Source organism: Panulirus ornatus, chromosome 28 (genome assembly GCF_036320965.1).
Source record: "Panulirus ornatus isolate Po-2019 chromosome 28, ASM3632096v1, whole genome shotgun sequence".
Lineage (NCBI taxonomy): Eukaryota > Metazoa > Arthropoda > Malacostraca > Decapoda > Palinuridae > Panulirus > Panulirus ornatus.
In genome coordinates this window covers 6,145,001-6,158,067 of record NC_092251.1, presented here as the reverse complement: position 1 = coordinate 6,158,067, position 13,067 = coordinate 6,145,001, and the positions used below count along the sequence as shown (strand labels likewise).

General features: G+C 38.1%; 1 protein-coding gene across 4 annotated transcripts in view; it reads right to left on the bottom strand.

Moving 5' to 3' along the window:
• Positions 1-13,067, bottom strand: part of LOC139757791 (uncharacterized) — a 64,652-nt gene that overhangs the window by 19,223 nt on the left and 32,362 nt on the right. For 2 of the 4 annotated variants that reach the window (XM_071678604.1, XM_071678605.1), the window contains one exon: positions 8,311-8,696. In XM_071678604.1, coding sequence (XP_071534705.1) covers positions 8,311-8,696 — 386 coding nt within the window. Of the gene's footprint in view, positions 1-2,021; positions 6,120-8,310; positions 8,697-10,429; positions 10,583-13,067 lie in introns of those variants that run through there. The other 2 variants (XM_071678606.1, XM_071678607.1) reach the window with 2 other exon arrangements.

Below are 13,067 nucleotides of genomic sequence, written 5' to 3'. Positions count from 1 at the left end.
TCTCAAACCAGGCAACCTTGGAACTGAACAGTTGCCAAACTTCAACACTTTCTGGACTCTGGACACCTGGGCACTAAGAGGAATCTTGGAAGTAAGTGTAGATAATGAAACACAATCTGATTGCCAATACAAACTGGATGGTGATTGAATATTCAAAAAAGAAGTGGTGAATATGAAAAAATCATCATACACTATCCCAAGACCCTTCTGTGGGACTCCTGCAACTTCAAACCTGTACTCTAATCAGGATCAAGGACTGAATGCGCAGCAGTATATAAAATGATCATGGAAAAACAGTAAATAAAGAATGTATGAAATTTCAATGTAATCTACACACATACCTTTAGTGTAAGATTAACTCCACTTCCACAGTGAAGTATGCTTGGATGTGAAGAGCTAGAGAACGAAGACACACACTACAGACATATCCAAGATCTTCACAGCAACACAAATATGGATTACACTTGGTTCCCTCGGAGCCACAAAGACCCTGAGAGAAACACCACTCATCCATCATTACACACAACAAGCATGTCTTAGCCTAGCTTACCTATTTCATTCTAGGTCAACATACTTCATTACATTCATATATACTCAATAAAGGGTATATCAATAAAGTAACAAGCCACTCACATACTTCAATAAACATACAACATACATCTTTACATTCTTCCACTTTCCTCTGTTTCTCCAACTCATCTTCTCTGTCCTATCTCCCTCCTCCTATAATTCCTTAAAGAAAGTCACATTCATTGTCATACATATTAGTGTGTTAGAAGGATAAACTGTTGTCAATGGAGGGGATTGATAGCTCTTCCTACAATGAAAATTAACTTCAAGCTGAGAGGCGGGGATATGTTGATAGGAATGACAAGGAATATTGTGCAAGGAATGACTCCTACATGAATGGGTTGACATAATATCAGCACTCTCCCTCTAGTCTGCCATCTTCCTAATCCTAGTAGAAAGCGTACTCTTTGAATTCTTTATACATTCCTTACTAATCAAAAATTTCTCAACTTCTAACAGCTCTCTCTCAAAAAAAAAACACCATTTCTTGTGTCTCAAGTCTGATGCAGAAAAGCCTACCTGCATCATTCATGTATGAACTTGTTCACTGGAAGACACTGGTTTGTTGATAATCCTTAGAAAGTTGTCAATTTGTACCTAATGCTTCCTCAGGGAATTCTATGCTTTCTTCATGTCATGCTAATACTTTATAACTATTACAAAAATTTAGCAGCAACTGACAAATGTGCATAACTGTCTTATATCACAAGTGAAGTACACTTCTTTGGGACTGAAAGGCAGAGTTATGCACTATTTCATGATTTTCAACAAAAACCAATGTCACATTCTGTAGCCGTTAAAATCTAATATCACATTCTGTAATTTCTTCATTAAATTCCTTTAGGCTCTCTTCTACCCATCGGTAAATAACATTAAGGTGTCTTTCCATTATCTTTCATTAACATTACAGATGCAGCACTGTTCCCTGTGGTAGACCTGATAGAATAACTTTTTGGGCACTGATTCCATTTGCTACTAATTTCGACTTTTTCTGCTTGTTAGAAACTGCTTGATCTATTTTCCTATTTTACTATGAGTTTTGATTACCGTATTCTGCAGCTTACTTTACCTGATCAAGTTCATAATCAAACTAAAAAACTATTCATTCTTTTTCCTTATATTAGTTTCACAAACATCATAGTAATGAATTAGTAGCTGTGTTTGTGTACATTCACATGGTACAATAGTTATTAAACAATTGTTCTACTATGTTTTTAACACTCATATACAGATATTACAGATATCCCTTTCAAAATTGGGGATCTGTTCTTGGAAAGTGGCATGCGAATCAAAATTGCATGAAAGTGAATATGAGTTTGAATGGGAAAATGGTGTTATATTCCAGACACATGACTAGAATGTTTTTCAAATCATAAATTCATGGTTTAACAATGAAATTATGCATACTACATTTAAAAAATCAATATGAATGAATAAAAAGTAATACTTACCATTGCATGCTATTGTCCTCCACTCAAAAACTTGATTTTGGGTGACTGGTGAAATCTACTACAGGGATTACTGAGGAAATAATGAAGCACAGATGTCTGGTTCATCAAGAAAGTTCACTGCAACATAACTTTGGTAAAAGGGATATCTTTGTGCATCAGTGAGCTAGCAACACTCCTAGCACAGGAGAGTGGTTATATGAATTTTTTCTATCAAATAATTCCATACTCTTGATGTACATTTCACTGGTTTGATAAACTGAGCTTTTGCTTTATCTGCATTTCTCCGTATCGACTGTGCACTTGATTCATAAAGTTATATTAGCATCCAAATTGCTTTATATCCCTTGCCACTCTCATCTTTTATGTATTTCCAATGTTGCTTCTAAAGCAAATGTTTCCAAAAACTTCTCCACTGGCTGTTCTACATTAGTACATCTTATCAGATGCAAGAAGGGAGATGTCCAGAAGTTTGCTTTTAATTTTTTGCCATGTTGTTGCTCCAGAAGATATCAAGACATCATGGTGAAGGGCCATAAGGTAATCACATTATCTGTTCCAGAAGATGTCAAGACATTAAGGTGAGGGAACATAAAGCAATCAGAGCATCTTCATAATTCCAAGCTCGTCTTCGGGGAAACAGCTTGAGCATACCATTCTAATCCTACTCATGTAAGATTTGGTTAAAACTAAGCAGATTTGTCTCAGCTGATGAGGACACTCACATCTCAGTCTCAATGAATTAATGCCCTTACCTGGTGGATTACCCTTTGTAAGTGACATCACTGGAGAATTGTGGATGTAAAACCCGATGGCTCAAGTAATGAAGCTTTTGCGAGGCTGAACAAAGCATATTTGGGGGAAAAAGAATTCAAATTCAAGGCATTACCCTGAACTGTTAAGTCTGTAACCTAAATTTGAAAGCCAAAAAATTGTGATTTGGGAATCATTGGAAAGTGTCAATAGGCCTCTTTAATTCTAGGTTACCTGTCCAGTAATATAAGCTTCAAGCTAGAGATACATTCAGTAGCTGGGAGATAATGGACTTCTTTGGGGTGAAAAGTTCTTGATTGCAAATGTACTTCTTTCTGTCCACTGACCCTAGAGATAGAACCTAAACTAATGGTGGCCTTTATTATTTTATTTCTTTTTTTATTTTTTTGCTTTGTCGCTGTCTCTCGCGTTTGCGAGGTAGCGCAAGGAAACAGGCAAAAGAAATGGCCCAACCCACCCCCATACACATGCATATACATACGTCCACACACGCAAATATACATACCTACACAGCTTTCCATGGTTTACCCCAGACGCTACACATGCCCTGATTCAATCCACTGACAGCACTTCAACCCCGGTATACCACATCGATCCAATTCACTCTATTCCTTGCCCTCCTTTCACCCTCCTGCATGTTCAGGCCCCGATCACACAAAATCTTTTTCACTCCTCTTTTCATTTCCACACATCTCTCTTACCCTTACGTTACTTACTCGATCAAACCATCTCACACCACACATTGTCCTCAAACATCTCATTTCCAGCACATCCATCCTCCTGCGCACAACTCTATCCATAGCCCACGCCTCGCAACCATACAACATTGTTGGAACCACTATTCCTTCAAACATACCCATTTTTGCTTTCCGAGATAATGTTCTCGACTTCCACACATTCTTCAAGGCTCCCAGGATTTTCGCCCCCTCCCCCACCCTATGATCCACTTCCGCTTCCATGGTTCCATCCGCTGCCAGATCCACTCCCAGATATCTAAAACACTTGCACTTCCTCCAGTTTTTCTCCATTCAAACTTACCTCCCAATTGACTTGACCCTCAACCCTACTGTACCTAATAACCTTGCTCTTATTCACATTTACTCTTAACTTTCTTCTTTCACACACTTTACCAAACTCAGTCACCAGCTTCTGCAGTTTCTCATATGAATCAGCCACCAGTGCTGTATCATCAGCGAACAACAACTGACTCACTTCCCAGCTATCTCATCCCCAACAGACTTCACACTTGCCCCTTTTTCCAAAACTCTTGCATTTACCTCCCTAACAACCCCATCCATAAACAAATTAAACAACCATGGAGACATCACACACCCCTGCCGCAAACCTACATTCACTGAGAACCAATCACTTTCCTCTCTTCCTACACGTACACATGCCTTACATCCTCGATAAAAACTTTTCACTGCTTCTAACAACTTGCCTCCCACACCATATATTCTTAATACCTTCCACAGAGCATCTCTATCAACTCTATCATATGCCTTCTCCAGATCCATAAATGCTACATACAAATCCTTTTGCTTTTCTAAGTATTTCTCACATACATTCTTCAAAGCAAACACCTGATCCACACATCCTCTACCACTTCTGAAACCACACTGCTCTTCCTTAATCTGATGCTCTGTACATGCCTTCACCCTCTCAATCAATACCCTTCCATATAATTTACCAGGAATACTCAACAAACTTATACCTCTGTAATTTGAGCACTCACTCTTATCCCCTTTGCCTTTGTACAATGGCACTATGCACGCATTCCGCCAATCCTCAGGCACCTCACCATGAGTCATACATACATTAAATAACCTTACCAACCAGTCAATAATACAGTCACCCCCTTTTTTAATAAACTCCACTGCAATACCATCCAAACCTGCTGCCTTGCCGGCTTTCATCTTCCACAAAGCTTTTACTACCTCTTCTCTGTTTACCAAATCATTTTCCCTAACCCTCTCACTTTGCACACCACCTCGACCAAAACACCCTATATCTGCCACTCTATCATCAAACACATTCAACAAACCTTCAAAATACTCACTCCATCTCCTTCTCACATCACCACTACTTGTTATCACCTCCCCATTAGCGCCATTCACTGAAGTTCCCATTTGCTCCCTTGTCTTACACACTTTATTTACCTCCTTCCAGAACATCTTTTTATTCTCCCTAAAATTTAATGATACTCTCTCACCCCAACTCTCATTCGCCCTCTTTTTCACCTCTTGCACCTTTCTCTTGACCTCCTGTCTCTTTCTTTTATACATCTCCCACTTAATGCCTTTATATGCAAGGCATAATATCATGCAAGCCAAATTTCTTTAAAAAGTACAGCAGTCAACCAAATCATGTGAGATGATATTTCTTCTTCAGATTTCTAGAACAGGCAGCCCTAACCTGAATACTCCTATGGTAGACAATTGTTCACACAAGAAAGCAATAAATATGTCGTGCAATGATCCTATCTGACATCCCTTATGGCCTTTCGTTTATATAGCCCAACAATATTTCATAAGTATTTAGTGTACACTTCCATAAGTTATAACTGAACACTCACTCTTAAAGGATATACAGTACATATGAAGATCAGCAAAATGAAACAGATGATATACATCTATTCAAAGAACAAAATTCAATATACTTGAGGACAGGGAAAGGCTTCTGTAATTTGATAACGAGAGAACTCTGTAAGCAGCACATCATGTTTTCCCTGAAAATCTTACAATGCACCAGCTTCAGCTGTGTCAATGTTGACCATCTACTACAACAACAATAGCAAATAGACTTCAAACTGCTTGAAGTGCAAGCATACATACATTGAAGGATTTACATGTTCACTAGCCATGTGCCATTCATCTGACTACCTGTAGTCTGTACCATATTTGATATATGATGACAAACTCTTGAACCTTTGTTTTAACTCTTCTGTCAATCTTTGCTTCTAATATCAATTCAATAATCAAAAGAGTGACTAAAAGAAACAGAGTATCTTTAGCCACAGCAGCTAGCTGAATATCTAGATCCGTGCTAACAGTAAACTTATTACTATTATCAAATAACTTCATAATCCATCTTATGGGGCTCCTGCTGCTTTTAGTCTGCACAGCGATCAGGAAAAGATAAATGACAGACTTATTTGGAGTAAGAAGGTCCTTGACAAGACAGTGGTCCTTTCCATCCACAGATAATGACAGAGCCTTGCCGAAGCTGACTTTTCACTCGTGATGTAACCACAAGCAGGAGTCCAGTAACACCAGTTAAGTCTTATACTGCTTAAGCACTGGTCTAGTATGTATGACTTCCAATCATTCATTGCATATGGATCTGAAACACAATACAGTGCTACTACCACATAACATACACAAATCATACATAATGCAGACAAGAAACATAACCAATTTGATTAGAGATAAACATGATAAATTCATCCAAACAGAGAAGGGTTAAAATAGCTAATGCTATCTAATTACATACCAAATACCACCACCTTCTCACATGCATTTGTGTAGCACATAAAACAAAAAACTACATCTTTTTAGAGAAAACCTCAGGTAGGATAACCTTACATTCTGCAACATAAACAAACTTTAGACCAAATCACAGCTGATTTATGAGACCAAAAGATAAAATCATTAAGATAAAGCTGCAAGGGTAACACATAATCACTACAATTCTAGAAATTAACGTAAACAAAACATGACCAAGACTATTCATTATTAATCTAATAACTTTTCACTCCATACCCATTTACAAGGGGTGAGGGAATTCCCTGAAGGAAAGCATATCAGATATTGATGGGGTGATCAAGTACTTACAGCCATGCATCTTCTGAGGGAGTTAATTTTGCTAAAGTAACATAAAAAAAAAAAAAGGAAAAGTAGCTTCATTACAAAACATTCGTATCTAACTACCTATTGTCATACTCTATTCCTAACCTAATAAAATGGATCAGGTACGTACAGCCTCTGCAACATCACTAACACACATCAACACCTCATGCCCACTGCGCTTCACTTCACACACTTAGTAGTTTTGTTAACATACACAGTCTCCATGCCCATTCCATACATTCTATTCCACTGCATCGAGTCCCCAACCATTCCTCTAATGCCTTCATCAGAAATATCTTTAGTCCTAGGCAATTTCTCACTACATCCATCCATCACTTCTCTTTATACCTTCTGTACTACAATATGTATTCTTGACTAGCATTGCATCTACCATACATTTCATAAGCCAATGTTATCCTAAAGGAGTTTCTTCCACGCACCATTCTAAGCCATACAATACTATTGGAACAATAAATACGCAAGCTTTTTGCATATTCTCCATTTAAACCTTTTCCACTTACCACAGGTTTCAGAGAACCAAAACTTTTCTTCTTGCATTATTACTTACAACACCCACTTTCTCACATTATACTTACTAAACTTCATTCCCAAACATCTGAACTCATCTACAACTTTCAGTTCTTTGACAAGCAAACTGATCTTACAGACTAACTTCCCTACCTACTGAAAAACTATTGTCTCACTTTCATTTACATTCACTCTCAGCATCTTCCTCCTATATACATCATAAAAGCATACATTACACCCAACTTGTACAGTACAAAGATTTAGTTAACAGCATCATCTCCAAACAACTGCAGAAACTTCCATTCTGTTTCTCCCAAATTAATTACCATAAAACAACCCACCTCATACAATGTCCCAAACATGAAAAAGCTGAATAAACATGGTGATATAGGACAACTCATAAGCAACCACAAATTCATTTAAAATTAGCTGAAGTACCCAGCTTTGCCTGGGGCTGAAATCAATATTCTAATCTATCCTCTCTCTCTCTCTCTCTGATCAATCACCATTTTGCCATACACCTCTCTAATAATGTTATAAACTTATTTCTCTATCATCATCATTATGATCATAATAATTTCACAATCGCAAGGTCTCCCTCCTCTGGGATTCCTGAGCTTAATCAGTAAAAGGAGAAGGATAGACTCATTTCAAGTGGTTAGGTCTTTTGATGAGATTAAAGGTGATGTTTCACTTACAGCATAACCATGAGCAGGTTAGTTCAGTTCATGCCCTTACTGCTGTATAATTCTTATATTCACTTTTATGACCCTCCTTTTATACAGTAGAATATCATTGCCTTTGTTCATTCATCAGGCACTTGATCAATTTTCTAAATTTCCTTACATACTTTCCACATTCAATCCACACCAACTTCACTATCAACCATTTTGCTCATAACTACATGTAAGCCCCTAGCTTTTCCACGTTTTAAGTCACACTACTCTTGCTTACTTCCTCACAAATATATTCTTATTCACAGCCTTCCACAAGCTTTTGATGTTCTCTATTAAATTCTGATTCAAAACACTCTAATCATATAGGAGAAATGTGATTACAAAAACTACAATTTCATCTCCAAAACAGCTAAGACTACACATCAAGCTAATGACGGCAAGCTTAACACTTGAGTACTGTAATACCTCTCTAAATGAGTAGGCTCTGTCAGTGGCTCCCACAGAGGCAAAGGTGGCTCTAAGGGCAGGAATGAGGTGGTACATGTTGCCAGAGGGAGAGGAAATCTGGGTTTCCACTCCCCTACCATTACATCCTTCACCACAATTTCTTGCCTCAGACCCCACCACTTGACTGTGAGGCAGTTGAATCTGTCCACCACTGTCATTGTTGCAGGCAAGGTTCTCAGCCACAGGTCTGGGTGTGGAACAGTGCTCTTGGTTCTGCAAAACTCCACCAACAACGCCAGTGCTACTGTTGGTTTCCCTGCAACTCTGGGTAGGGAGCGCATCCACTGGGCGTGCTGCCTCTGACAGGTCGGGTGGCATTTTCACACAATCGCCTCCTCTCCACCCTGAAACACCATTGCTATCACTCCCCGATCAAAACCATCATTCTTATTATGCTAATATTACTTCTCCATCAAACTGCATGATCTTTCTATTTCTACATCTTGATCATTTTGAAAGGATTTGTGATTAAGGTCAGTTTGAATACTATTACAATGAGAATCTTAATTTATCCCTGAAAGGTGAAAATGAAATTATGCTACATCCATATAACTGAAATCTGACCTCTTTGTATAAAAATATATCAAGTGTAAAATTAACATCTCCATGCCAAAATGTAAATTAGTCAAATACTTTCTTAGCCATTTGAATTTTTTCAACATACTTCTAATCATGATTGCTTTGCTTGTTACACAGTCAGCATCCCGTAAAGATGCTCTGTACCTCTCACTTAAAAAGTTAGTTCATGTTATTAGATGTACCTTAAAGATGAAATCATATCAAATAGGGTGGGTTTGAAATTATGGACAATATTTTGTCCACTTTATTCAAAATGTAGTCCTTATTTTTTTTCACAGAATATCTATCTTAAGTAGAATTAGCTAATCTTTATTGAAATGAAAAGATGTATATTATCAATATTCACTGCTGCTGTCTACCATTATCACCTCCAGCAAGTGTGTTATTAATAATGCCATCCTATACCAAATTCCACTTTTGAAAAAACAATTCATAATGTCCTACTTGTTTACATAATCAAGAGGAAAACAAACCAACAAACAGTCTAAACCAGAAATACTACAATCATGTTGAAAGTTTATAAGGTTGGTCTGCATTGTTGAGATCAAAGGACTGAATTTTTTTCTGTTAGGTACTGTCCGTTATACATTATCTCACAGTCCTACATTTATTGGGTTCGAAGTGTCATGCCACAACTTCAACCATATTTCAAAAAGAATCAATGTTTATACAGTGATTGCAAGAGTCTTGATCTGATTAAAAAAAATAAAAAGATGGGAAATATGGTAAACTTCTCTTAATGTAATTTTGCATCATAAAAATGTTTTCTTTTTTTTTTATACCATTTGTGGTAGAAGGCACAGTTATAAAAATAACTTCTGGGAGCACAGTTAAACAAAAACCCTGTGCAGTCACCTCTAGATATCCTTCAACCCAGATAAACGTAATGCCACACCAAGAGAACATAAAACAATGGCAATCAGCGTCTCACAACGTACTGACATACAAGATAGCAGCAATACTTTTTGGAAGTAATAACACTGTAACTACAAATTTAATAAACAACTGTGTTATCTTTTGAGGAAAGATGATATTTTAATATCCAATATCAATATTTTGAAACAAAAAAATTTGTATTATCACCCATTTATGTTGGCTACTTTGAAGTGCTCAAAAGCAGCCCCATTCAACTCCTATGCAAAAACATCTTTCTTTTCTGGAAATTATGAAGTTTTGCTGATTACCCTAAGGTATGAAAATGGGCTATTGCCTATGTCTAGGATTTCAGAATTTAAGTCTGGCCTCAAGACAACTAAACAGATATCAGTGTTTTCACTTAAGGCACATTTCAATAGCTGTGCAAAATATCAACTTTGAATTTTCAAATCAGATTGTGCCTATAGATGATGCTACTCCACATGGTTAAGCAAATGGCTATGGTACTTGTTCTTTTTACAATTTCAACAAAGTATTTGACTGTAATTCCTATAATGGACTTGATTTGGCACCTTTTTAAGTACCACAAAGATGAATAGTAACATTAATATAATTTTCTTACTTTAAATATTGTTTCAGTTGATCAGAATTCCTTATTGCGTCTGAATGACTTCTGAATATACTATATCTTCAACAGAGATACGTTCAAAATTTCAAAATGCATTTATTGACTTGCTCAGCCTACACTATCTCATACCTCATTTTCCAGATCAATCTGAAAATGGATTCACATTGTCATATTCTATCAAAATCTGTTAAGATAAATTATAAAGTGTACAATTCATGGTGTAGCCAATATCCTTTCAGAGCCCAAATATACAGTTGTATGTATAATCACAAAACAACCAGTTTTTGAGTTATTCTGATAAGATCTCATAAAATAGGTATTACTAGCTTTTCATTGGCTCGTAAAGATAAGGTATCAAATCATACACAATTACCAAGCCTGATGGTCGGTTAATGCAGGGAAGCATCAGAACTCAGGGACGGGGGGGTGCCACCAACATCCTCAATATTGTCAAGCTGTTACCTATATTCAGCATAGTCTTTGCAAACTAATCTTGATCCATGTGGTTAACCACATGAAATATATAAACCAAATGAGTATGCAGCACATTAGCAGTTTGGAAAAGCCTCAATTTCAGCTGCAACTAAACTACATCCAAGATCTATAATTCAAATTAAAGAGGACAGGAGCTTTGCATGTGTTCAAACTGATAGCCATTCTGGCCCAGATACTGATGACAACACAGTTCCACAGTTACAAACAGCATTAAGCAGTTCAATTGTGGATCTGGGCATATTCTCTTTCAATGGCTGCTTTTATCTCGATGACTGTTGTCAGTTTTGCATGAGACATTACATTTTAGGTGTCCCCAAAAGAAATAATCCATTGGCCCCAGGTCTGGTGAACAAGGGATGTATTCAATGCTACCTCTTCACCCAGTCCATCTGTTTGGCAGATTTTCATTAAGATAGGCCCTTACATCATGATGGTAGTGGGGAGGTGCTTTATCTTGAATTGTAAATCTTGGATGTACGTTAACTGACATTGTATTAATAAAAATTCAGTCTGTATACTTTTTTGAGACACCCTGTGTCTGTATATTTATTTATCTATTATACTTTGTCGCTGTCTCCCACGTTAGCGAGGTAGCACAAGGAAACAGACGAAAGAATGGTCCAACCCACCCACATACACATGTATATACATACACGTCCACACATGCACATATATCCATACCTATACATTTCAATGTATACATATATTTACATACACAGACATATACATATATACACATGTACATAATTCATACTTGATGCCTGTATTCATTCCCATCGCCACCCAGCCACACACGAAATGACAACCCCTCCCCCCGCACGAGGTAGCGCTAGGAAAAGACAACAAAGGCCACATTCGTTCACACTCAGTCTCTAGCTGTCATGCATAATGAACCGAAACCACAGCTCCCTTTCCACATCTATGCCCCACAAAACTTTCCATGGTTTACCCCAGACACTTCACATGCCCTGGTTCAATCCACTGACAGCATGTCAATGCCAGTATACCACATCATTAAAATTCACTCTATCCCTTGCAAGCCTTTCACCCTCCTGCATGTTCAGGCCCCGATTGCTCAAAATCTTTTTCACTCCATCTTTCCACCTCCATTTTGGTCTCCCACTTCTCCTCGTTCCCTCCACCTCTGACACATACATCCTCTTTGTCAATCTTTCCTTACTCATTCTCTCCATGTGACCAAACCATTTCAATACACCTTCTTCCACTCTCTCAACCACACTCTTTTTATTACCACACATCTCTCTTACCCTTTCATCACTTACTCGATCAAACCACCTCACACCACATATTGTCTGCAAACATCTCATTTCCAGCACATCCACCTCCTTCGCACAACTCTATCCATAGCCCACGCCTCACAGCCATACAACATTGTTGGAACCACTATTCCTTCAAACATACCCATTTTTGCTTTCCGAGATAATGTTCTCGACATCCAAACATTCTTCAAGGCTCCCAGAATTTTCGCCCCCTCCCCCACCCTATGATTCACTTCCGCTTCCATGGTTCTATCCGCTGCCAGATCCACTCCCAGATATCTAAAACACTTTACTTCCTCCAGTTTTTCTCCATTCAAACTTACCTCCCAATTGACTTGACCCTCAACCCTACTGTACCTAATAACCTTGCTCTTATTCACATTTACTCTCAACTTTCTTCTTTCACACACTTTACCAAACTCAGTCACCAGCTTCTGCAGTTTCTCACATGAATCAGCCACCAGCGCTGTATCATCAGCAAACAACAACTAACTCACTTCCCAAGCTCTCTCATCCCCAACAGACTGAATACTTGCCCCTCTTTACAAAACTCTTGCATTCACCTCCCTAACAACCCCATCCATAAACAAATATATTTATATTTTATTATATTTTGCTCTGTCACTGTCTCCCGTGCCTGCGAGGTAGCTTAAGGAAACAGACGAAAGAAATGGCCCAACCCACCCCCACACACATGCACACACACACATGTCCACACACGCAAACATACAAACCCACACATCCCAACGTACACACATATATACACACACATACACACAATTCACACTGTCTGCCCCTACTCACCCCCATCGCCACCCCGCCCCACACGGAATAACATCCCCCTCCCCCCCTCTCAA